Source organism: Triticum aestivum, chromosome 2A (genome assembly GCF_018294505.1).
Source record: "Triticum aestivum cultivar Chinese Spring chromosome 2A, IWGSC CS RefSeq v2.1, whole genome shotgun sequence".
Classification (NCBI taxonomy): Eukaryota; Viridiplantae; Streptophyta; class Magnoliopsida; order Poales; family Poaceae; genus Triticum; species Triticum aestivum.
In genome coordinates, this window is record NC_057797.1 from 547552107 (window position 1) to 547580101 (window position 27995).

A 27995-nucleotide genomic window follows, 5' to 3' on the forward strand; every position below is an offset into this window, starting at 1 on the left:
TTATAAAGTTTTCTTAAATAACAGTGCAAAATGGGCTGGTGTGACTCCATTCCTCTTAAGATAGAAAGTTTATATATGTTACGTATCAATTTTATCATAAGGAACGTTGACGATTTTACTGGTGTGGCATTTGCTCCTGCAAGTCACGGGATCGAATCCCAATTTTTGCAAAATGCTGTGCGTTGCTGACAGATGGACCCCGCACAGCTCCATCTGTGAGAAAAATAAAAAAGAATTCTGAGTTTTTTATTTTTGCAAGATAAGCAGGCACACCTCCTTCACGTCACGCTGTCCCTGATAGTGGGCCCATGCCACGTTGGCGTGCTTAATCAGCACTGTGTTCGTATAGAAACGTGATTTGCATCGTATATGCACGTGAAAGCAAGTTGTGCCACCAGTTCAATGTATGCCTTGTGACACCATTGGTGTAATTGACTCTTTTTTTTTAAAAAAAAGCCACGTGACACGCAAAGACTTCGATTCCTAGTAGACTAGTATCTCTAGTCACGATCAGTCTAAACAGTGTGCTCTCGCGCATTCTATCCTTCGATCCTAAGCCTGAAACCCAACGGTTCTCACCTTGTCCTGTTATGTGGTTTGGGGTAGACTGATAAATAGGATTTTAAGTTGAGGAGAACTCTGCAGACGAGAGAAACGCAAGGAGGCTGCCACAAGTTCGAAATTCCTAAAAGGGTAGCTTCAACATCGAAGAAACCAGGTGACTCCTTTCAATTTCATGGCGATCCTCATATCTTGTGTTACTTCCAAAGCCTTGGCTCTACACACATCAGAGGATTTTCGGCAACAGCGGAGCACTGGTATATCTGTATCATCTGTTCGCCGGCCAATCCATATCGGCTTAACCACGAAGCCTCGGGGTATCAGCCTGCCGATAAGAAGAGCAACCCAGTATGTGGATACCGATGTTCTCTCCCTCTCTAATCTTCTTGTTCTTGGATGCATGAACATATCATTTTCCCATCCTCTCCTCTCTAACCATCTCGTTCTTGTCACGCATGAACTAGCATATAGCATTTGCCCATCTTATTAACTTGTAGTACATCGATGATAGCATGCGTGATTGAGAAGTATCAACAAACTTCATGCTAATCTACAGTACAAGGTTGTTAAGATCACATATTTACATGTTTTTTTAAGAATCCCAGCGGTCGGTGGAGACCCCGGAGAACTGCTAGTGCTAGGAGCCAATCTCCCAACACCCGACTTTTCTTCATGGTAAGTGCAGACAAGTCGCACCTTTGCCCGTGTTTCATCAATTTCCTTTTCTCGCGTTCACAAGCTGTGAGCTTCTCAGGGTCACGTGGCTTGTTGGTGCCTTCTTCCTTGCAGCGCCTGCTTACTGGCGATTCAGAGCACTGGAAGGTAAACCCAAATCAGATAATATTCCTACTTGTAACAAGTTAATCTTAGCGCCCGTATTTTGTTTCAACTTCTCTCCTTGTGCATAAATCACACACGATAGATAAGGCGGAGCAAACAGCAGAGGCGACAATCGAGATGGTCGAGAAGGTGGCGGAGGCGGCGGAGAGAATCGCCGACGACGTCTCTGAAGCGTTTCCCGGTAATGAAAGACTCAAGAAGGCAGCATCCAGTGTCAAAGCCGTGGCAGATGAGATCGAAAAGGATGTGGACAAAGCCGAGGCACTACTCCATAAGGTTAGGCCAAGTCAACTGCCAACTAGTAGTAATTTGTTACTTGCACGTTTGTCCTTCCGTTATTCCGTGGTACCTCCGCGCTCAAATTATGGCAGTTAATGGTGTCACTGTACTGGCTTAACTAGCTCATGGTACACGTTGCCTGTTGTTCATTGCTTTATGCAAGAATGGCAGGCCAAGCATGTCAGTATCATAGAGCTAGAGATAGGCATGTTAGGGCATCTCCAACGCCGACCCCAAATCGAACATCGTATATGTCCACGGACCAATAAAGATCTGTCCGCAGACACTGATGTAGGAGCCGGTCATCCAAAACTTGCCACAAACACCCACCTCTTTTTTTAAAGTCTGCAAGCTCAAAATAACCGCCGCATACCAAATCGTAGTTTATCTATAAATGCTCAAATACGGCAGTACTTCTAATTTAAATATTACAATCCAACAAAATTTTCAAATTAAAGTAGTTTAAACTTGAATTCAATTAGCACATATGTATTAGTTGTCCCCTTTAACTGCCTACCCATGTCCAATCAAATATTCCTTCGGATGCTCATGAATTACTCGATGTCGAATTTATTGATGCATTTAAACAAACTCATCAAACGTGTCTGGATTCTGCTATGAAAGTTCGATAGGATCACCCATATTATCAAATTCAAGAGTTGCGTCAGCTCCTTCATGATCATGCCGTGCATGATCACACAACATGTCATCATCTCCCACAAGGTCTCTGGATCCAATTATTTAGCAGGTTCATGAACACTGGCAAAACGAGTCTGGAGAACTCCAAATGCTCTCTCAACATCCTTTCTAGTTGCTTCTTGTCTTTGGGCAAAGTGAGACCTTTTTGACCAAGTGGGTCATTGATAGTCTTAACAAAGATAGCCCACGAAGGATAGATACCATCAACCAGATAGTAGTTCATGTTGTATTCATGTCAAATGACAGTATAGTTACAAGGAGAAGCTTTTCCTTCAGTCAGCCTAGCAAACAATGGATATGGTTGCAGCACATTGATGTCATTGTCAGACCCGGGCATGCCAAAGAAAGCGTGCCAAATTTAGAGACCATGTGATGCACCTGCTTCAAAACTGATGGTGGGCTTCTTAACATGGCCCTAATATTGCCCTTCTACAGCTTTTGGGTAGTTCTTCCATCTCCAATGCATGCAGTCAAGAGATCCGAGCAAACCTAGTCACCTTCTTGCTTCGGACATTGCCAAGAGCCTCTCGGTGTCTGCAACAGTTGTTTCTCTCAAGTAATGAGGTCCAAACACTGAGATCACGGTAGTAGCAAACCTGACCATGGCATTTCTACATGTGCTCTTATACATCAGTAGGTATTTGTCCCATGAACCAAAGGCCGTGCCATATGCAAGCATTCGCAATGCGGTCGTGCACTTCTGGTAACCAGAGAATCCAATCCTTCTTATAACATCCTTCTTCAAGATGAAGTAGTCATCAAAGGACCGAACACCATGGTAGAGACGGTCAAAGACATTTATTCGCATCCAAAAGCACCAGCAATTTTTTGTGTGAATAGGGCATCGGGGGAAAAGTAGTCATCCATCAGTGTCAAATGGCCACGTTCCCTATTTCGATTGAGCACTCAATGACTTTCAATCGATCCCTTGAAATTGAGAACATGCTCTTCTGCATGCTCCGCGTCTGCAAGGACCGCCTACATCATTGTCGTCTCATCCATGTAGTCCTCCACGTCGGACGAATTGTCGAGCAATTCAGTGTATTGCTCGTATATGTACTCCATATCTGAATCCATTGCCCCCAAAGAAGAAGGGGCATTTCACCAAACACTTGTCGGGCGTGGTGACTACCGTAGGGACGGCTGGTACCTACGCCATAGACGAATGAAAGGTGAGCACTGGTGGCGGAGGACAAGCAACATGGAGTCCGGTGTAGCGGTGGATGTCACGGAGGTCCGAGAAGGGTTTGGCGGGCGACCAGGGTGGTGGAGTAGCGGCAGTGGCGAGAGAGAAAATTGATGCAGAGAAAGAGGGAAGGATGGAGATGCGGGTCCAAGAGGGGTTTTGGGTGGGACTTTGGGTGGCCCAGGGGTGTCGGAGTTCTGCGTTGCTGCTATCCGAACACCTGCAAAGCCCCCTAGTTTGCTCCCGATTTGCGGGAAAAAGAACGTCTGGATCAGTCGACAGACGGATGCAGGGCCGTATTGGATGGCAAAAGATGTCTAGACTGCGTGGCCCAGATAGATGTGAGTGGTTTGAGGGTCCGCTTTGGAGGTGCCCTTAAACCGTATCGCTACTTGTGTAGGACACAAACAATGTAAAAAAAATGAACCCTTGCAATACCAGTGACGAGTGATGACTAGACCGATGTTTCATCCTTTCTACAACCCAAATACCTTTCCCAACATTGCATGGTCTACGGGCCACCATCGACCGACCTACTCCGCCATAGACACTACCGCCATCACTGCCACAATCGATGTCGTCGTCACAATCTACATCGTCCTTGATTCTCCATTGTTGTCTTTAGAAGGAGACTATCTCCTTGACAAGTGTGCCCCATATGTCATGTTGAGAATTGAGGGTGGTTTTATTGGGAGCTACAAAATCATCCCACCTAAAACCCCACATTTTCTTTGCGAGAATGCTAGGGTCATATATTAAAATTGTCCAATCCTTACAAGGCCATCCTTATAAAAATAGAAAATAACATATTGGTCCTTGGATATATCGATGTCGCTTTCCTCCTGCACTCGGTAATGGCGTGTCGTGAGCAAGGCTTGATGACCCTCTAGATCTATGAAACACCTTCAGATATAGGGTAACACTTGATGCAATGACTAGTAATTAAGTCGCCAGTCGGAGCTCGAAGAAGACGATGACACCGAACTAAGGATAAAATCATCGTTCCAGAGAAGAAAGCGGCAAGGAGGGTTGGACAACTATACATGACCTATCCAGACAGAACTTGGGAGGCATAACCTTGAAGACCACCTAGAAAAAGATAAACGGAAAGAGGGGCCCCAATCTGGCGCAGACCAAAGCACAACACACCCTCTGTTGGTGTCCTAGATTAGGGGGTGCTTGCCACGTCAGCCTGCCAATTATGGGTCGGGCCGATGACGCACCGAAGACTGATGAACGGGCCATGCTAGCCCTGGTCCACGGCGTAATCAAGATGAAGATCTCCTGGAGGCTTGTCGTACACTTCAAGCATATTTAGATGATCGTCATGCTTATCCCTAGATTGTAACTGACCATGTGTAAACCCTAGGTAACCCTGTCATCTATATAAGCCATGGGTTTAGTCTATAGAGGCACACTTACGCAATTTTAGAGATTAGAACATCTTCATACAATCTCGAGGTAGATCATCCTATACTTTGTACTCCATCACAATCAATATATAAGAAGTGGGGCTTAGGGTTTTACCTCATCAAGAGGGCCTAAACCTGGGTAAAACATTACCATGTAGCTCAGATCACAAACTTGGGACCCCCTACCCAAGATCTGCCGGTTTTAGAAGAGACACCCTCAACGGATGCCAATCGGCATCGTCGGAACGATTTCAAGATGGACATAACCTATTTCATGCCGCTAATGACGACATTGCCTCGCCACCACCGACAAGACACATAGAATGAACCCTAGCCAGGGCTAGAGCGACCCAGACTCCAAGATCAACGAGATCGGGGTTCCGCCACCTCGACGATGATGTAAGTCACCTAGAGACGATGATGGCTACATGGGACACCCTAGCTGCATATTTTTTATGAGGGGGATGAAAGAGTTCCCCAAGAAAATATCGGTAGAGCTCCACTAAGCACTTATTGGTGAACGGATGGAGATGTTCTAAGTGCTAACCTCTACCAAACACACGTCGCACCACACCTTAAGCCCCTCCACAACAACCCCACCCCAAACCCCCACCCAAAGCTCACCTAACCCCTCTATTTCACTCACTCTTTGACCCTCCTATCGCACTTCTCTCTATTATATCTCTGACTTAGATGCCCTACTTCTCTCCATCACCTCTTTAACCCTGTCGGCTTCTTTCCCTCAACTTTCTTCCATCTCAGCCGCAAACATTGTCCCCCTCATCTTATATTTTGTATGTAATCACCTTCCTCCTCACATGTCCAAACCGCCACCCTCATACATGTAGTAGTGGAGTAGAGCCCCATCGAAGATAAATCTATCTATGGCATGGGATCTTCTCGGGGGATCTTCCCTATCAAATAAGAGCATCTCTAGCCCTTCCCCTATAATCCTTTAATCCCCTAAAAATATTAGGGAAGTAACTGATGTCTGCTAGACTACGTCGATATTTTCCCAAAGAGGACGGATGATGCAGCACAGCGACGGTAGGTATTTCCCTCAGTGATGAGACCAAGGTTATCGAACCAGTAGGAGAACCAAGCAACACTACGTAAACAACACCTGCACACAAATAAAAAATACTCGCAACCTGACGTGTTAAAGGGGTTGTCAATCCCTTTCGGGTAATGATGCCAGAAATTGGCAAACGGACGTGAGAGAGTTGTAATAATTTGATAGGTTGAACGCCAAATAAAATAAAGTGCAGCAAGGTATTTTGTATTTTTGGTTTCATTAGTGGCTTCTCTTGAGAAAAATAGCAGACGGTGGGTGAACAAATTACTGTTGGGCAATTGATAGAACTTCAAATAATCATGATGATATCCAGGCAATGATCATTATATAGGCATCACGTCCAATATTAGTAGACCGACTCCTGCCTGCATCTGCTACTATTACTCCACACATCGACCACTATCCAACATGCATCTAGTGTATTAAGTTCATGGAGAAATGGAGTAATGCAATAAGAACGATGACATGATGTAGACAAGATCTATTTATGTAGAAATAGACCCCATCTTGTTATCCTTAATAGCAATGATACATACGTGTCGGTCCCCCTTCTGTCACTGGAATCAAGCACCGTAAGATCGAACCCATCACAAAGCACCTCTTCCCATTACAAGATAAATAGATCAAGTTGGCCAAACAAAACCCAAATATCGGAGAAGAAATACGAGGCTATAAGTAATCATGCATATAAGAGATCAAAGAAGACTCAAATAACTTTCATCGATAAAAACATAGATCTGATCATAAACTCAAAGTTTATCTGATCCCAACAAACACACTGCAAAAAGAGTTACATCATATGGATCTGCAAGAGACCATTGTATTGAGAATCAAATGAGAGAGAGAAAGCCATCTAGCTACTAACTACGGACCCGTAGGTCTACAAAGAACTGCTCACGCATTATCGGAGAGGCACCAATGGACATGATGAACCCCTCCGTGATGGTGTCTAGATTGGATCTGGTGGTTCTAGAACTTGCGGTGGCTGGAATTGATTTTCGTCGACTCTCCTAGGGTTTCTGGAATATTGGGGTATTTATAGAGCAAAGAGTTAGTTCGAGAGGCACCCGAGGTGGGCACAACCCTCCAGGCGCGCCCTGGTGGGTTGTGCTCCCCTCGGAGCACTCCCTCCAGGCGCTTCTCCGACCCACTGGATGTCTTCTGGTCCATAAAAAATCCACAAAAAGTTTCGCTGCGTTTGGACTCCGTTTGGTATTGATTTCCTGCGATGTAAAAACATGCAAAAAAACAGCAACTGGCACTTGGCACTATGTCAATAGGTTAGTACCAAAAAATGATATAAAATGATTATAAAACATCCAAGAATGATAATATAACAACATGGGACAATCAAAAATTATAGATACATTGGAGACGTATCAGTAACCCTCACCTAGTCCTTCTCATGTACCTTTAGTTCCTCAAAATTCTAGCTTTTCATCCCTCAAAACATACCTCTTCATCCTGATTTTGCTCTGAGAAGAGGAACTCTCAGTAAAAATAGAGCCAACCTCCTCGCCCCCAACACACATGCCAAAAAATAACCCCTCACCTGTTGGGGAACGTAGTAATTTCAAAAAAAAAATCCAACGCACACACAGGATCATGGTGATGCATAGCAATGAGAGGAGAAGAGTGTTGTCCATGTACCCTCGTAGACCGTAAGCGGAAGCGTTATGACAACGCGGTTGATGTAGTCGTACATCTTCATGATCGACCGATCCTAGTACCGAAAGTACGACACCTCCGCGATCTGCACATGTTCAGCTCGGTGACGTCTCACGAACTCACGATCCAACTAAGTGTCGAGGGAGAGCTTCGTCAGCACGACGGCGTGATGAAGGTGATGATGATGCTACCGGAACAGGGCTTCGTCTAAGCACCGCTATGATATGACTGAGGTGGATTATGGTGGAGGGGGGCACCGCACACGGCTGGAAACAATCAACTTGTGTGTTCTAGGGTGCCCCCTGCCCCCGTATATAAAGGAGCAAGGGGGGAGGTCGGTCGGCCCTTGGGGCGCGCTAGGAGAGGAGGAGTCCTCCTAGTAGGAGTAGGACTCCCCTTTCCTACTCCTACTAGGGGGAGGAAGAAGGAGAGTGAGAAGGAAAGGGGGGCACCCCCCCCCCTCCTTCCCTAGTCCAATTTAGACTAGAGGGGAAGGGGGCGCGTGGCCTGCCCTGGCCGGCCCTCTCTCTCTCTCCACTAAGGCCCATGTGGCCCATTAGTTCTCCTGGGGGGTTCCGGTAACCCTCCGGCACTCAGGTTTTCTCCAAAATCATCCAGAACACTTCCGATGTCTGAATATAGCCGTCCAATATATCAATATTTATGTCTCGACCATTTAGAAACTCCTCGTCATGTCCGTGATCAAATCCGGGACTCCGAACTACCTTCGGTACATCAAAACACAAAAACTCATAATACCGATCGTCACCGAACGTTAAGCATGCGGACCCTATGGGCTCGAGAACTATGTAGACATGACTGAGACGCGTCTCCGGTCAATAACCAATAGCGGAACCTGGATGTTCATATTGGCTCCCACATATTCTATTAAGATCTTTATTGGTCAAACCGCATAACAACATATGTTGTTCCCTTTGTCATCGGTATGTTACTTGCCCGAGATTCGATCGTCGGTATCTCAATACCTAGTTCAATCTCGTTACTGGCAAGTCTCTTTACTCATTCTGTAATGCATCATCCCACAACTAACTCATTAGTCACATTGCTTGCAAGGCTTATAGTGATGTGCATTATCGAGAGGGCCCAGAGATACCTCTCCGACAATCGGAGTGACAAATCCTAATCTCGATCTATGCCAACTCAACAAACACCATCGGAGACACCTGTATAGCACCTTTATAATCACCTAGTTACATTGTGATGTTTGGCAGCACACAAAGTGTTCCCCAGGTATTCAGGAGTTGCATGATCTCATAGTCATAGGAACATGTATAAGTTATGGACAAAGCAATAGCAACAAACTAGATGATCATCGTGCTAAGCTAATGGATGGGTTGAGTCAATCACATCATTCTCTAATTATGTGATCCCGTTAATCAAATGACAACTCATGTCTATGGTTAGGAAACATAACCATGATTGATTCAACGAGCTAGTCATGTAGAGGCATACTAGTGACATTCTGTTTGTCTATGTATTCGCACATGTACTAAGTTTCCGGTTAATACAATTCTAGCATGAGTAATAAACATTTATCATGATATAAGGAAATGTAAATAACAACTTTATTATTGCCTCTAGGGCATATTTCCTTTAGTCTCCCACTTGCACTAGAGTCAATAATCTAGATTACATTGTAATGATTCTAACACCCATGGAGTCTTGGTGCTGATCATGTTTTTCTCGTGAGAGAGGCTTAGTCAACGGGTCTGCAACATTCAGATCCGTATGTATCTTGCAAATCTGTATGTCTCCCTCCTTGACTTGATCACAGATGGAATTGAAGCGTCTCTTGATGTGCTTAGTTCTCTTGTGAAATTTGGATTCCTTTGCCAAGGAAATTGCACCAGTATTGTCACAAAAGATTTTCATTGGACCCGATGCACTAGGTATGACACCTAGATCGGATATGAACTCCTTCATCCAGACTCCTTCATTTGCTGCTTCCGAAGCAGCTATGTACTCCGCTTCACATGTAGATCCCGCCACGACGCTCTGCTTGGAACTGCACCAACTGACAACTCCACCATTTAATAAAAACATGTATCCGGTTTGTGACTTAGAGTCATCCGGATCAGTGTCAAAGCTTGCATCAACGTAACCATTTACGACGAGCTCTTTGTCACCTTCATATACGAGAAACAAATCCTTAGTCCTTTTAAGGTATTTCAGGATGTTCTTGACCGCTGTCCAGTGATCCACTCCTGGATTACTTTGATACCTCCCTGCTAAACTGATAGCAAGGCACACATCAGGTCTGGTACATAGCATTGCATACATGATAGAGCCTATGGCTGACGCATAGGGAACACCTTTCATTTTCTCTCTATCTTCTGCAGTGGTCGGGCATTGAGTCTGACTCAACTTCACACCTTGTAACACAGGCAAGAACCCTTTCTTTGCTTGATTGCTACCTCTTGATCACTGCGTTGGTTTTCCCCAAAGAGGAAGGGATGATGCAGCAAAGTAGCGTAAGTATTTCCCTCAGTTTTTGAGAACCAAGGTATCAATCCAGTAGGAGGCTACGCGCGAGTCCCTCGTACCTGCACAAAACAAATAAATCATCGCAACCAATGAGAATAGGGGTTGTCAATCCCTACACGGCCACTTGCGAGAGTGAGATCTGATAGATATGATAAGATAATTTTTTGGTATTTTTGTGATAAAGATGCAAAATAAAATAAAGGCAAAGGAAATAACTAAGTAGGAGGAGATTAATATGATGAAGATAGACCCGGGGGCCATAGGTTTAACTAGTGGCTTCTCTTGAGAGCATAGGTATTCTACGGTGGGTGAACAAATTACTGTTGAGCAATTGACAGAATTGAGCATAGTTATGAGAATATCTAGGTATAATCATGTATATAGGCATCATGTCCGAGACAAGTAGACTGACTCCTGCCTGCATCTACTACTATTACTCCACTCATCGACCGCTATCCAGCATGCATCTAGAGTATTAAGTTAAAAATAGAGTAACACATTAAGCAAGATGACATGATGTAGAGGGATAAACTGATGCAATATGATGAAAACCCCATCTTGTTATCCTCAATGGCAACAATACAATACGTGCCTTGCTGCCCCTACTGTCACTGGGAAAGGACACCACAAGATTGAACCCAAAGCTAAGCACTTCTCCCATTGCAAGAAAGATCAAACTAGTAGGCCAAACCAAACTGATAATTCGAAGAGACTTGCAAAGATAACCAATCATACATAAAAGAATTCAGAGAAGATTCAAATATTGCCCATAGATAGACTTGATCATAAACTCACAATTCATCGGTCTCAACAAACACACCGCAAAAAGAAGATTACATCGAATAGTTCTCCACAAGAGAGGGGGAGAACAATGTATTGAGATCCAAAAAGAGAGAAGAAGCCATCTAGCTAATAACTAAGGAACCGTAGGTCTGAGGTAAACTACTCACACTTCATCGGAGGGGCTATAGTGTTGATGTAGAAGCCCTCCGTGATCGATGCCCCCTCCGGCGGAGCTCCGGAATAGGCCCCAAGATAGGATCTCGTGGATACAGAAAGTTGCGGCGGTGGAATTAGGTTTTTGGCTCTGTATCTGATCGTTTGGGGGTACGTAGGTATATATAGGAGGAAGGAGTACGTCGTGGAGCAACAGGGGGCCCATGAGGGTGGAGGGCGCGCCTGGGGGGTAGGCGCGCCCCCTACCTCGTGGCCTCCTCTTTTGTGTCTTGACGTAGGGTCGAAGTCTCATGGGTCTTGTTCGTTGAGAAAATCACGTTCCCGAAGGTTTCATTCCGTTTGGACTCCGTTTGATATTCATTTTATTCGAAACCCTAAAACAGGCAAAAAATAACAATTCTGGGCTGGACCTCCGGTTAATAGGTTAGTCCCAAAAATAATATAAAAGTGGATAATAAAGCCCAATAATATGCAAAACAGTAGATAATATAGCATGGAGCAATCAAAAATTATAGATACATTGGAGACGTATCATTGATCCATTTTGAACTTCTTCAAAAACTTTATCAAGGTATGTGCTTTGTGAAAGTCCAATTAAGCGTCTTGATCTATCTCTATAGATCTTGATGCCCAATATATAAGCAGCTTCACTGAGGTCTTTCATTGAAAAATTGTTATTCAAGTATCCTTTTATGCTATTCAGAAATTCAGTATCATTTCCGATCAACAATATGTCATCTACATATAATATCATAAATGCTACAGAGCTCCCACTCACTTTCTTGTAAATACAGGCTTCTCCAAAAGTCCGTATAAAACCATATGCTTTGATCACACTATCAAAGCGTATATTCCAACTCCGAGAGGCTTGCACCAGTCCATAAATGGATTGCTGGACCTTGCACACTTTGTTAGTACCTTTTGGATTGGCAAAACCTTCTGGTTGCATCATATTCAACTCTTCTTTAAGATATCCATTAAGGAATGCAGTTTTGATATCCATTTGCCAAATTTCGGCAATTGCTAACATGATTTGGACGAACTTAAGCATCGCTATGGGTGAGAAGGTCTCATCGTAGTCAACTCCTTGAACTTGTCGAAAACCTTTTGCAACAAGTCAAGCTTTGTAGACAATAATATTATCGTCAGTGTCAGTCTTCTTCTTGAAGATCCATTTATTCTCTATGGCATGCCGATCATCGGGCAAGTCAACCAAACTCCACACTTTGTTCTCATACATGGATCCCATCTCAGATTTCATGGCCTCAAGCCATTTTGTGGAATCTGGGCTCATCATCGCTTCCTCATAGTTTGTAGGTTCGTCATGGTCAAGTAACATGACTTCCAGAACAGGATTACCATACCACTCTGGTGCGGATCTTACTCTGATTGACCCATGAGGTTCGGTAGTAACTTGATCAAAAGTTTCATGATCATCATCATTAGCTTCCTCACTTGCTGGTGTAGGAATCACTGGAACTGATTTCAGTGATGAACTACTTTCCAATAAGGGAGAAGGTACAATTACCTGTCAAGTTCTACTTTCCTCCCACTCACTTCTTTCGAGAGAAACTCCTTCTCTAGAAAGGATCCATTCTTAGCAACGAATATCTTGCCTTCGGATCTGTGATAGAAGGTGTACCCAATAGTCTCCTTTGGGTATCCTATGAAGACACATTTCTCCGATTTGGGTTCGAGCTTATCAGGTTGAAGCTTTTTCACATAAGCATCGCAGCCCCAAACTTTAAGAAACGACAACTTGGGTTTCTTTCCAAACCACAGTTCATAAGGTGTCGTCTCAACGGATTTAGATGGTTCCCTATTTAACGTGAATGCAGTCGTCTCTAAAGCATAACCCCAAAATGATAGTGGTAAATCAGTGAGAGACATCATAGATCGCACCATATCTAATAAAGTGCGGTTACGATGTTTGGACACACTATTACGTTGTGGTGTTCCAGGTGGCGTGAGTTGCGAAACTATTCCGCATTGTTTCAAATGAAGTCCAAACTCATAACTCAAATATTCACCTCCACGATCAGATCGTAGAAACTTGATTTTCTTATTACGATGATTTTACACTTCACTCTGAAATTCTTTGAACTTTTCAAATGTTTCAGACTTGTGTTTCATTAAGTAGATATACCCATATCTTCTCAAATCATCTGTGAAGGTGAGAAAATAACGATATCCGTCGCGAGCTTCAATGTTCATTGGACCACATACATCACTATCTATGATTTCTAATAACTCTGTTGCTCGCTCCATTGTTCTGGAGAACGGAGTTTTAGTCATCTTTCCCATGAGGCATGGTTCGCAAGTACTAAGTGATTCATAATCAAGTGATTCCAGAAGTCCATCAGAATGAAGTTTCTTCATGCGCTTTACACCAATATGACCTAAATGGTAGTGCCACAAATAAGTTGCACTATCATTATCAACTCTGCATCTTTTGGCTTCAATATTATGAACATGTGTATCACTACTATCAAGATTTAGTAAAAATAGACCACTCATCAAGGGTGCATGACCATAAAATATATTACTCATATAAATAGAACAACCATTATTCTCTGATTTAAATGAATAATCGTCTCGCATCAAACAAGATCCAGATATAATGTTCATGCTCAACGCTGGCACCAAATAACAATTATTTAGGTCTAAAACTAATCCCGAAGGTAGATGATGAGGTAGCGTGCCGACGGCGGTCACATCGATTTTGGAACCATTTCCCACGCGCATCGTCACATCGTCCTTAGCCAATCTTCGCTTAATCCTTAGCCCCTGTTTCAAGTTGCAAATGTTAGCAACTGAACCAGTATCAAATACCCAGGCACTACTGTGAGCATTAGTAAGGTACGCATCAATAACATGTATATCAAATATACCTTTCACTTTGCCATCCTTCTTCTCCGCCAAATATTTGGGGCAGTTCCGCTTCCAGTGACCAGTTCCTTTGCAGTAGAAGCACTCAGTCTTAGGCTTAGGTCTAGACTTGGGTTTCTTCACTTGAGCAGCAATTGGCTTGATGTTCTTCTTGAAGTTCCCCTTCTTCCCTTTACCCTTTTTCTTGAAACTGGTGGTCTTGTTTACCATCAACACTTGATGCTCCTTCTTGATTTCTACCTCCGTAGTCTTTAGCATTGCGAAGAGCTCAGGAATCGTCTTATCCATCCCTTGCATATTATAGTTCATCATGAAGCTCTTATAGCTTGGTGGCAGTGATTGAAGAACTCTGTCAATGACACTATCATCAGGAAGATTAACTCCCAGTTGAGTCAAGTGGTTGTGGTACTCGGACATTCTGAGTATATGTTCACTGACAGAACTATTCTCCTCCATCTTGCAGCTGTAGAACTTATTGGAGACTTCATATCTCTTTATCCGGGCATTTGCTTGAAATATTAACTTCAACTCCTGGAACATCTCATATGCTCCATGACGTTCAAAATGTCGTTGAAGTCCCGGTTCTAAGCCATAAAGCATGGCACACTGAACTATCGAGTAGTCATCAGCTTTGCTCTGCCAGGTGTTCACAACATCTGGCGTTGCTCCTGCAGCGGGTTTGTCACCTAGCGGTGCTTCCAGGACGTAATTCTTCTGTGCAGTAGTGAGGATAACCCTCAAGTAACAGACCCAGTTTGTATAGTTTCTACCATCATCTTTCAACTTAGCTTTCTCTAGGAACGCATTAAAATTCAACGGAACAACAAGACGGGCCATCTATCTACAACAACATCGACATGCAAAATACTATCAGGTACTAAGTTCATGATAAATTAAAGTTCAATTAATCAAATTACTTAAGAACTCCCACTTAGATAGACATCTCTCTAATCATCTAAGTGATCACGTGATCCATATCAACTAAACCATGTCCGATCATCACGTGAGATGGAGTAGTTTTCAATGGTGAACATCACTATGTTGATCATATCTACTATATGATTCATGTTCGACCTTTCGGTCTCAATGTTTTGAGGCCATATCTGCATATGCTAGGCTCATCAAGTTTAACCCGAGTATTCTGCGTGTGCAAAACTGGCTTGCACCCGTTGTATGTGAACGTAGAGCTTATCACACCCGATCATTGTTGGGTTTCGTAGTAATTTCAAAAAATTTCCTACGCACACGCAAGATCATGGTGATGCATAGCAACGAGAGGGGGAGAGTGTGATCTACGTACCCTTGTAGATCGACAACGGAAGCGTTAACTTGGTTGATGTAGTCGTACGTCTTCACGGCCCGACCGATCAAGCACCGAAACTACGGCACCTCCGAGTTCTAGCACACGTTCAGCTCGATGACGATCCCTGGACTCTGATCCAGCAAAGTTTCGGGGAAGAGTTCCGTCAGCACGACGGCGTGGTGACGATCTTGATGTACTACTGTCGCAGGGCTTCGCCTAAGCACCGCTACAATATTATCGAGGACTTATGGTGGAAGGGGGCACCGCACACGGCTAAGAATATGATCACGTGGATCAACTTGTGTCTCTAGGGGTGCCCCTTGCCTCCGTATATAAAGGTTCAAAGGGGGGGGGCGGCCAAGAGGAGGCACGCCAGGAGGAGTCCTACTCCCTCTGGGAGTAGGACTCCCCCCTTTTCCTAGTTGGAATAGGATTCGTGGAGGGGGGAAAACAGGAGAGAGAGGAGGAAGGGGGGCCGGCCCCCTCTCCTTGTCCTATTCGGACCAAGGGGGGAGGGGCGCGCGGCCCATCTCTGGCCACCTCTCCTCTCTTCCACTAAGGCCCACTAAGGCCCATATACCTCCCAGGGGGTTCCGGTAACCTCCTGGTAATCCGGTAAAATCCTGATTTCACCCGGAACACTTCCGATATCCAAACATAGGCTTCCAATATATCAATCTTTATGTATCGACCATTTCGAGACTCCTCGTCATGTCCGTGATCACATCCGGGACTCCGAACAACCTTCAGTACATCAAAATGCATAAACTCATAATATAACTGTCATCGTAACCTTAAGCGTGCGGACCCTACGGGTTCAAGAACAGTGTAGACATGACCGAGACACGTCTCCGGTCAATAACCAATAGCGGGACCTGGATGCCCATATTGGTTCCTACATATTCTACGAAGATCTTTTATCGGTCAGACCGCATAACAACATACGTTGTTCCCTTTGTCATCGGTATGTTACTTGCCCGAGATTCGATCGTCGGTATCCTATACCTAGTTCAATCTCGTTACCGGCAAGTCTCTTTACTCGTTCGTAATACATCATCCCGCAACTAACTCATTAGTTGCAATGCTTGCAAGGCTTAAGTGATGTGCATTACCGAGAGGGCCCAGAGATACCTCTCCGACAATCGGAGTGACAAATCCTAATCTCGAAATACGCCAACCCAACATGTACCTTTGGAGACACCTGTAGAGCTCCTTTATAATCACCCAGTTACGTTGTGACGTTTGGTAGCACACAAAGTGTTCCTCTGGCAAACGGGAGTTGCATAATCTCATAGTCATAGGAACATGTATAAGTCATGAAGAAAGCAATAGCAACATACTAAACGATCGGGTGCTAAGCTAATGGAATGGGTCATGTCAATCAGATCATTCAACTAATGATGTGATCCCGTTAATCAAATAACAACTCTTTGTCCATGGTTAGGAAACATAACCATCTTTGATTAACGAGCTAGTCAAGTAGAGGCATACTAGTGACACTCTGTTTGTCTATGTATTCACACATGTATTATGTTTCCGGTTAATACAATTCTAGCATGAATAATAAACTTTTATCATGATATAAGGAAATAAATAATAACTTTATTATTGCCTCTAGGGCATATTTCCTTCAGTCTCCCACTTGCACTAGAGTCAATAATCTAGATTACACAGTAATGATTCTAACACCCATGGAGCCTTGGTGCTGATCATGTTTTGCTCGTGGAAGAGGCTTAGTCAACGGGTCTGCAACATTCAGATCCGTATGTATCTTGCAAATCTCTATGTCTCCCACCTGGACTAGATCCCGGATGGAATTGAAGCGTCTCTTGATGTGCTTGGTTCTCTTGTGAAATCTGGATTCCTTCGCCAAGGCAATTGCACCAGTATTGTCACAAAAGATTTTCATTGGACCCGATGCACTAGGTATGACACCTAGATCGGATATGAACTCCTTCATCCAGACTCCTTCATTCGCTGCTTCCGAAGCAGCTATGTATTCCGCTTCACACGTAGATCCCGCCACGACGCTCTGTTTAGAACTGCACCAACTGACAGCTCCACCGTTTAATGTAAACACGTATCCGGTTTGCGATTTAGAATCGTCCGGATCAGTGTCAAAGCTTGCATCAACGTAACCGTTTACGATGAGCTCTTTGTCACCTCCATATACGAGAAACATATCCTTAGTCCTTTTCAGGTACTTCAGGATGTTCTTGACCGCTGTCCAGTGATCCACTCCTGGATTACTTTGGTACCTCCCTGCTAGACTTATAGCAAGGCACACATCAGGTCTGGTACACAGCATTGCATACATGATAGAGCCTATGGCTGAAGCATAGGGAACATCTTTCATTTTCTCTCTATCTTCTGCAGTGGTCGGGCATTGAGTCTGACTCAACTTCACACCTTGTAACACAGGCAAGAACCCTTTCTTTGCTTGATCCATTTTGAACTTCTTCAAAATCTTGTCAAGGTATGTGCTTTGTGAAAGTCCAATTAAACGTCTTGATCTATCTCTATAGATCTTTATGCCTAATATGTAAGCAGCTTCACCGAGGTCTTTCATTGAAAAACTCTTATTCAAGTATCCCTTTATGCTATCCAGAAATTCTATATCATTTCCAATCAGTAATATGTCATCCACATATAATATCAGAAATGCTACAGAGCTCCCACTCACTTTCTTGTAAATACAGGCTTCTCCAAAAGTCTGTATAAAACCAAATGCTTTGATCACACTATCAAAGCGTTTATTCCAACTCCGAGAGGCTTGCACCAGTCCATAAATGGATCGCTGGAGCTTGCACACTTTGTTAGCTCCCTTTGGATCGACAAAACCTTCCGGTTGCATCATATACAACTCTTCTTCCAGAAATCCATTCAGGAATGCAGTTTTGACATCCATCTGCCAAATTTCATAATCATAAAATGCGGCAATTGCTAACATGATTCGGACAGACTTAAGCATCGCTACGGGTGAGAAGGTCTCATCGTAGTCAACCCCTTGAACTTGCCGAAACCCTTTTGCGACAAGTCGAGCTTTGTAGACAGTAATATTACCGTCGGCGTCAGTCTTCTTCTTGAAGATCCATTTATTCTCAATTGCTTGCCGATCATTGGGCAAGTCAACCAAAGTCCACACTTTGTTCTCATACATGGATCCCATCTCAGATTTCATGGCTTCAAGCCATTTTGCGGAATCTGGGCTTACCATCGCTTCTTCATAGTTCGTAGGTTCATCATGATCTAGTAGCATGACTTCCAGAACTGGATTACCGTACCACTCTGGCGCGGATCTCACTCTGGTTGATCTACGAGGTTCAGTAGTATCTTGTTCTGAAGTTTCATGATCATTATCATTAGCTTCCTCACTAATTGGTGTAGGTGTCACAGAAACAGTTTTCTGTGATGCACTACTTTCCAATAAGGGAGCAGGTACAGTTACCTCGTCAAGTTCTACTTTCCTCCCACTCACTTCTTTCGAGAGAAACTCCTTCTCCAGAAAGTTTCCGAACTTAGCAACAAAAGTCTTGCCTTCGGATCTGTGATAGAAGGTGTATCCAATAGTCTCCTTTGGATATCCTATGAAGACACATTTCTCCGATTTGGGTTCGAGCTTATCAGGTTGAAGCTTTTTCACATAAGCATCGCAGCCCCAAACTTTCAGAAACGACAACTTTGGTTTCTTGCCAAACCATAGTTCATAAGGCGTCGTCTCAACGGATTTTGATGGTGCCCTATTTAACGTGAATGCGGCCGTCTCCAAAGCATAACCCCAAAACGATAGCGGTAAATCAGTAAGAGACATCATAGATCGCACCATATCTAGTAAAGTACGATTACGACGTTCGGACACACCATTACGCTGTGGTGTTCCGGGTGGCGTGAGTTGCGAAACTATTCCGCATTGTTTCAAATGTACACCAAACTCGTAACTCAAATATTCTCCTCCACGATCAGATCGTAGAAACTTTATTTTCTTGTTACGATGATTTTCAACTTCACTCTGAAATTCTTTGAACTTTTCAAACGTTTCAGACTTATGTTTCATTAAGTAGATATACCCATATCTGCTTAAGTCATCTGTGAAGGTGAGAAAATAACGATATCCGCCACGAGCCTCAATATTCATCGGACCACATACATCAGTATGTATGATTTCCAACAAATCTGTTGCTCTCTCCATAGTACCGGAGAACGGCGTTTTAGTCATCTTGCCCATGAGGCACGGTTCGCAAGTACCAAGTGATTCATAATCAAGTGGTTCCAAAAGTCCATCAGTATGGAGTTTCTTCATGCGCTTTACACCGATATGACCTAAACGGCAGTGCCACAAATAAGTTGCACTATCATTATCAACTCTGCATCTTTTGGCTTCAACATTATGAATATGTGTGTCACTACTATCGAGATTCAATAAGAATAGACCATTCTTCAAGGGTGCATGACCATAAAAGATATTACTCATATAAATAGAACAACCATTATTCTCTGATTTAAATGAATAACCGTCTCGCATCAAACAAGATCCAGATATAATGTTCATGCTCAACGCTGGCACCAAATAACAATTATTTAGGTCTAATATTAATCCCGAAGGTAGATGTAGAGGTAGCGCGCCGACTGCGATCACATCGACTTTGGAACCGTTTCCCACGCGCATCGTCACCTCGTCCTTAGCCAATCTTCGCTTAATCCGTAGTCCCTGTTTCGAGTTGCAAATATTAGCAACAGAACCAGTATCAAATACCCAGGTGCTACTGCGAGCATTAGTAAGGTACACATCAATAACATGTATATCACATATACCTTTGTTCACCTTGCCATCCTTCTTATCCGCCAAATACTTGGGGCAGTTCCGCTTCCAGTGACCAGTCTGCTTGCAGTAGAAGCACTCAGTTTCAGGCTTAGGTCCAGACTTGGGTTTCTTCTCTTGAGCAGCAACTTGCTTGCTGTTCTTCTTGAAGTTCCCCTTCTTCTTCCCTTTGCCCTTTTTCTTGAAACTAGTGGTCTTGTTGACCATCAACACTTGATGCTCCTTTTTGATTTCTACCTCCGCAGCTTTCAGCATTGCGAAGAGCTCGGGAATAGTCTTATTCATCCCTTGCATATTATAGTTCATCACGAAGCTCTTGTAGCTTGGTGGCAGTGATTGGAGAATTCTGTCAATGACGCAATCATCTGGAAGATTAACTCCCATTTGAATCAAGTGATTATTATACCCAGACATTTTGAGTATATGCTCACTGACAGAACTGTTCTCCTCCATCTTGCAGCTATAGAACTTATTGGAGACTTCATATCTCTCAATCCGGGCATTTGCTTGAAATATTAACTTCAACTCCTGGAACATCTCATATGCTCCATGACGTTCAAAACGTCGTTGAAGTCCCGGTTCTAAGCCGTAAAGCATGGCACACTGAACTATCGAGTAGTCATCAGCTTTGCTCTGCCAGACGTTCACAACATCTGGTGTTGCTCCAGCAGCAGGCCTGGCACCCAGCGGTGCTTCCAGGACGTAATTCTTCTGTGCAGCAATGAGGATAATCCTCAAGTTACGGACCCAGTCCGTGTAATTGCTACCATCATCTTTCAACTTTGCTTTCTCAAGGAACGCATTAAAATTCAACGGAACAACAGCACGGGCCATCTATCTACAATCAACATACATAAGCAAGATACTATCAGGTACTAAGTTCATGATAAATTTAGGTTCAATTAATCATATTACTTAAAGAACTCCCACTTAGATAGACATCCCTCTAATCCTCTAAGTGATTACGTGATCCAAGTCAACTAAACCATGTCCGATCATCACGTGAGATGGAGTAGTTTCATTGGTGAACATCACTATGTTGATCATATCTACTATATGATTCACGCTCGACCTTTCGGTCTCCGTGTTCCGAGGCCATATCTGTATATGCTTGGCTCGTCAAGTATAACCTGAGTATTCCGCGTGTGCAACTGTTTTGCACCCGTTGTATTTGAACGTAGAGCCTATCACACCCGATCATCACGTGGTGTCTCAGCACGAAGAACTTTCGCAACGGTGCATACTCAGGGAGAACACTTCTTGATAATTAGTGAGAGATCATCTTATAATGCTACCGTCAATCAAAGCAAGATAAGATGCATAAAAGATAAACATCACATGCAATCAATATAAGTGATATGATATGGCCATCATCATCGTGTGCTTGTGATCTCCATCTCCGAAGCACCGTCATGATCACCATCGTCACCGGCGCGACACCTTGATCTCCATCGTAGCATCGTTGTCATCTCGCCAATCTTATGCTTCCACGACTATCGCTACCGCTTAGTGATAAAGTAAAGCATTACAGCGCGATTGCATTGCATACAATAAAGCGACAACCATATGGCTCCTGCCAGTTGCCGATAACTCAGTTACAAAACATGATCATCTCATACAATAAAATTTAGCATCATGTCTTGACCATATCACATCACAACATGCCCTGCAAAAATAAGTTAGACGTCCTCTACTTTGTTGTTGCATGTTTTACGTGGCTGCTACGGGCTTAAGCAAGAACCAATCTTACCTACGCATCAAAACCACAACGATAGTTTGTCAAGTTGGTGCTGTTTTAACCTTCACAAGGACCGGGCGTAGCCACACTCGGTTCAACTAAAGTTGGAGAAACTGTCACCCGCAAGCCACCTATGTGCAAAGCACGTCGGGAGAACCGGTCTCGCGTAAGCGTAAGCGTAGTGTCGGTCCGGACCGCTTCGTCCAACAATACTGCCGAACCAAAGTATGACATGCTGGTAAGTAGTATGACTTATATCGCCCACAACTCACTTGTGTTCTACTCGTGCATATAACATCAACCTATAAAACCTAGGCTCGGATGCCACTGTTGGGTTTCGTAGTAATTTCAAAAAATTTCCTACGCACACGCAAGATCATGGTGATGCATAGCAACGAGAGGGGGAGAGTGTGATCTACGTACCCTTGTAGATCGACAACGGAAGCATTAACTTGGTTGATGTAGTCGTACGTCTTCACGGCCCGACCGATCAAGCACCGAAACTACGGCACCTCTGAGTTATAGCACACGTTCAGCTCGATGATGATCCCCGGACTCCGATCCAGCAAAGTGTCGGGGAAGAGTTCCGTCAGCACGACGGCGTGGTGACGATCTTGATGTACTACTGTCGCAGGGCTTCGCCTAAGTACCGCTACAATATTATCGAGGACTTATGGTGGAAGGGGGCACCGCACACGGCTAAGAATATGATCACGTGGATCAACTTGTGTCACTAGGGGTGCCCCTTGCCTCCGTATATAAAGGTTCAAAGGGGGGGCGGCCAAGAGGAGGCGCGCCAGGAGGAGTCCTACTCCCTCTGGGAGTAGGACTCCCCCCCCCCCCTTTCCTAGTTGGAATAGGATTCATGGAGGGGGGAAAAGAGGAGAGAGAGGAGGATTAATCAAGTATCCATTTATTCATGTGAAGTCACTTCACTCTTCTCAATCTATGTTCTAATCCGGTGATCCCTCGTGAAGATGCTCACGAGCTTCAAGTTCATCGTCCTTCATTGTTGTTTCTTCTCCAGTGGATTAATTCAAGCTTTCAGTGTTGATCATATTCTTTTCCTCATTTCAAATGCTATCCCATGCCGGTGCACCTCTTAATCTTTCACTTCTCGCTATTCATTTGTTCTGGAGTGCTGAAGATATCTTGGAAGACCCTACGGGTTCGAGAACAATGTAGACATGACCGAGACACGTCTCCGGTCAATAACCAATAGCGGGACCTGAATGCCCATATTGGTTCCTACATATTCTACGAAGATCTTTTATCGGTCAGACCGCATAACAACATACGTTGTTCCCTTTGTCATCGGTATGTTACTTGCCCGAGATTCGATCGTCGGTATCCTATACCTAGTTCAATCTCGTTACCGGCAAGTCTCTTTACTCGTTCCATAATACATCATCCCGCAACTAACTCATTAGTTGCAATGCTTGCAAGGCTTAAGTGATGTGCATTACGGAGAGGGCCCAGAGATACCTCTCCGACAATCGGAGTGACAAATCCTAATCTCGAAATACGCCAACCCAACATGTACCTTTGGAGACACCTGTAGAGCTCCTTTATAATCACCCAGTTACGTTGTGACGTTTGGTAGCACACAAAGTGCTCCTCTGGCAAACGGGAGTTGCATAATCTCATAGTCATAGGAACATGTATAAGTCATGAAGAAAGCAATAGCAACATACTAAACGATCGGGTGCTAAGCTAATGGAATGGGTCATGTCAATCAGATCATTCAACTAATGATGTGATCCCGTTAATCAAATAACAACTCTTTGTCCATGGTTAGGAAACATAACCATCTTTGATTAACGAGCTAGTCAAGTAGAGGCATACTAGTGACACTCTGTTTGTCTATGTATTCACACATGTATTATGTTTCCGGTTAATACAATTCTAGCATGAATAATAAATTTTTATCATGATATAAGGAAATAAATAATAACTTTATTATTGCCTCTAGGGCATATTTCCTTCAATCATCACGTGGTATCTCGGCACGACAAACTGTAGCAACGGTGCATACTCAGGAAGAACACTTATACCTTGAAATTTAGTGAGAGATCATCTTATAGTACTACCATCGAACTAAGCAAAATAAGATGCATAAAGGATAAACATCACATGCAATCAATATAAGTGATATGATATGGCCATCATCATCTTGTGCCTTTGATCTCCATCTCCAAAGCACTGTCATGATCACCATCGTCACCGGCTTGACGCCTTGATCTCCATCGAAGCATCGTTGTCGTCTCGCCAACTATTGCTTCTACGACTATCGCTACCGCTTAGTGACAAAGTAAAGCAATTACATGGCGATTGCATTTCATACAATAAAGCGACAACCATATGGCTCATGCCAGTTGCCGATAACTGTGTTACAAAACATGATTATCTCATACAATAAAATTGAGCATCATGTCTTGACCATATCACATCACAACATGCCCTGTAAAAACAAGTTAGACGTCCTCTACTTTGTTGTTGCAAGTTTTACGTGGCTGCTATGGGCCGATCCAGAACCGTTCTTACCTACGCATCAAAAACCACAACATGGTATAGTGATTGCTTTTTTATCTTCAAAAAGAATCATGTTCATTGAATCCGATTCAACTAAAGTTGGAGAAACTGACACCCACCAGCTACATGTGTGCGAAGCACGTAGGTAGAACCAGTCTCGCATAAGCATACGCGTAATGTCGGTCTGGACCGCTTCATCCAACAATACCACCGAATCAAGAATCAACTAGTGACGGCAAGCAATATGTATATACCCACGCCCACAACTCCTTTGTGTTCTACTCGTGCATATAACATCTACGCATAAACCTGGCTCTGATATCACTGTTGGGGAATGCAATAATTTCAAAAAAATTCCTACGCACACTCAGGATCATGGTGATGCATAGCAACGAGAGGGGAAGAGTGTTGTCCACGTACCCTTGTAGACCGTAAGCGGAAAAGTTATGACAACGTGGTTGATGTAGTCGTACGTCTTCACGATCGACCGATCCTAGTACCGAAAGTACGGCACCTCCGCGATCTACACACGTTCAGCTCGGTGACGTCCCACGAACTCACGATCCAGCAGAGTGTCGAGGGAGAGCTTCGTCAGCACGACGGCGTGATGAAGGTGATGATGATGCTACTGGAACAGGGCTTCGCCTAAGCACCGCTACGATATGACCTAGGAGAATTATGGTGGAGGGGGGCACCGCACACGGCTGGAAACAATCAACTTTCGTGTTCTAGTGTGCCCCTGCCCCCGTATATAAAGGAGCAAGGGGGAGGCCGGTCGGCCCTTGGGACGCGCCGGGAGAGGAGGAGTCCTCTTCCTAGTAGGAGTAGGACTCCCCTTTCCTACTCCTACTAGGAGGGGGAAAGGAAGGAGGAGAGGGAGAAGGAAAGGGGCGCCCACCCCCTTCCCTAGTCCAATTAGGACCAGAGGGGGAGGGGGTGCATGGCCTGCCCTGGCCGGTCCTCTCTCTCTCCACTAAGGCCCATGTGGCCCATTAGTTCTCCTCGGGGGTTCCGCTAACCCTCTGGCACTCCGGTTTTCTCCGGAATCATCCGGAACACTTTTGGTGTCTGAATATAGCCGTCCAATATATCAATCTTTATGTCTAGACCATTTTGAGACTCCTCGTCATGTCCGTGATCAAATCCGGGACTCCGAACTACCTTCGGTACATCAAAACACATAAATGCATAATACCGATCGTCACCGAATGTTAAGCGTGCGGACCCTACGGGTTCGAGAACTATGTAGACATGACCGAGAAGCGTCTCGAGTCAATAACCAATAGCGGAACTTGGATGTTCATATTGGCTCCCACATATTCTACGAAGATCTTTATCGGTCAAACCGCATAACAACATACGTTGTTCCCTTTGTTATCGGTATGTTACTTGCCCGAGATTCGATCGTCGATATCTCAATACCTAGTTCAATCTCGTTACCGGCAAGTCTCTTTACTCGTTCCGTAATGCATCCTCCCGCAACTAACTCATTAGTCACATTGCTTGCAAGGCTTATAGTGATGTGCATTACCGAGAGGGCCCAGAGATACCTCTCCAACAATCGGAGTGACAAATCCTAATCTCGATCTATGCCAACTCAACAAACACCATCGAAGACACCTGTAGAGCACCTTTATAATCACCCAATTATGTTGTGATGTTTGGTAGCACACAAAGTGTTCCCCCGGTATTTGGGAGTTGCATGATCTCATAGTCATAGGAACATGTATAAGTTATGGAGAAAGCAATAGCAACAAACTAAACGATCATCGTGCTAAGCTAATGGATGGGTCAAGTCAATCACATCATACTGTAATGATGTGATCCCGTTAATCAAATGACAACTCATGTCTATGGTTAGGAAACATAATCATCATTGATTCAACGAGCTAGTCAAGTAGAGGCATACTAGTGACATTATGTTTGTCTATGTATTCACACATGTACTAAGTTTCTGGTTAATACAATTCTAGCATGAATAATAAACATTTATCATGATATAAGGAAATATAAATAACAACTTTATTATTTCCTCTAGGGCATATTTCCTTCATCACCCACATTCATAGCGCGCCAGCTGATGTGTTGCCTGATTGGCCAGCCACGGGTTATAAATCGACATTGGCTCTCCTCCAAACCCTACTCCCTAGCCGCCACCACCATTTCCACTCTTTCCCCACAGGATTCCCATTTCCATCGTCATATCCGAGCTTGCCGCTATCATGCCTAAATCGTGCCACCCTACACTCATTGTTGCACCCTCACAATATTGTGTCATCGCCCAATATAGTATACCGTGCTCTCATCTGAGCGGCGCGCCCAACTTGTGCAGAGGACCGCGCATATATGACAACGGGTGAGGCATCAAAAGCCGTTGATAGAAATCCGATCTCAGAGGAGGGGGAGAACGATGACAGTATGGAGGTGGAGGAGGAGCTCATCGTCGCTGGATTCAAGGTCACTGGCATGGGAATCCGCCTCCTCTTGTGGGAGGAGGCAGAGACACAGTACCATGCCGCCCTTGTCAAGGAGGCGAGGCACCACACAGCGGAGGCGCAAGTCAAAGTCAAGTGTGTCACTATCGTCATCATGGTCGAGCTCCTTGCCAACCTAGACCTCGTCATCAAGAACAGTGCCGACCTTGGGGTTGTTAATGATGAGGGAGCAAATGTTCACCTAGATTGACGATGTGGACTCTAACTCTGATGACATGTCATGAATTTTCCCAGTCGCCAATGCCACAAGACCGGTGGCTCCGGCACCACGGTGATAGAGATCTCGTCCGACAAGGAGTAGTAGTAGTTTATTTATCTTGTTTTAGATCATTTTAGTGTTTAAGTATGATATGCTTATGTTCAATGTGATAGTATTGCGTAATTATGCAATGTATCCCGTCTAAATTTATATGAAAATTTGAGCATTTTGGTGGGTCATAGATGGGGTTGTCTACGGTAGTGTAAAAGTAAAGTAGAACTGTTTTGGGCTGACTGGCATTTGATGGCAACTAGTAATTAGTAACGGTACATTGAGTACAACATGAGGTGATTGTTGTGTGAAGACATTTGGTTCATATTTTGATGAAACTAATTATAATTCTCTTGATTCAACACAGATAGATGCGATGGAGGAAGAGGTGGATTCCGTAGTGGAGTCTTTTACGAAGAAAGGGTCAGGAAAGAATAAGTAGCAGGTGTATATGGAGAGTAGCAATTCGGTGCCCAGGCTCATCAGCACCTTCGATGATTTTTTAAAACAAATACTAGAAAAAAGTTAATAAATTCCAATTTTCTTTGCATGGTAGATAATTTGGTGTGTGAGGTGCGTTCCAAATTTCTGATCATTTGGACATCTAAGTAGCTCTCGGCAAAAAATAAAAATTTGGGGTCTTTAAAAAAGTTTACTATTCATGTATTGTTGTGGCCCAATTTGTCTTTTTTATGGTTGGTTGACGGTCATTCATATTGTTGTATGTTGGAAATATGCCCTAGAGGCAATCAAGTCGAATGATTTTTTGTGTGTGTTTACGATGTTA

The 27995-nt window shown here is 43.9% G+C and overlaps 1 protein-coding gene across 1 annotated transcript; it reads left to right on the top strand.

Annotated features, from left to right (window-relative positions):
* The first annotated feature begins 533 nt into the window (after nt 1–533).
* On the top strand, nt 534–27987 carry LOC123185534 (uncharacterized). The gene is made up of 5 exons (XM_044597405.1): nt 534–909; nt 1159–1236; nt 1316–1383; nt 1484–1677; nt 27576–27987. The coding sequence occupies exons 1-5, from the start codon at nt 737–739 to the stop codon at nt 27648–27650; spliced, it is 588 nt and encodes a 195-aa protein (XP_044453340.1). The 5' UTR covers nt 534–736; the 3' UTR covers nt 27651–27987.
* The last annotated feature ends 8 nt before the right edge of the window (nt 27988–27995 follow it).

What these genes read in the sequence shown, in the direction of transcription:
- LOC123185534 (XM_044597405.1), top strand. Translation starts at nt 737, where the DNA reads ATGGCGATCCTCATATCTTGTGTTACTTCCAAAGCCTTGGCTCTACAC. An exon ending in ACACCCGACTTTTCTTCATG is followed by an intron (nt 1,237 to 1,315) that starts GTAAGTGCAGAC and finishes TGAGCTTCTCAG; the next exon opens with GGTCACGTGGCTTGTTGGTG. An exon ending in GCGATTCAGAGCACTGGAAG is followed by an intron (nt 1,384 to 1,483) that starts GTAAACCCAAAT and finishes CACACACGATAG; the next exon opens with ATAAGGCGGAGCAAACAGCA.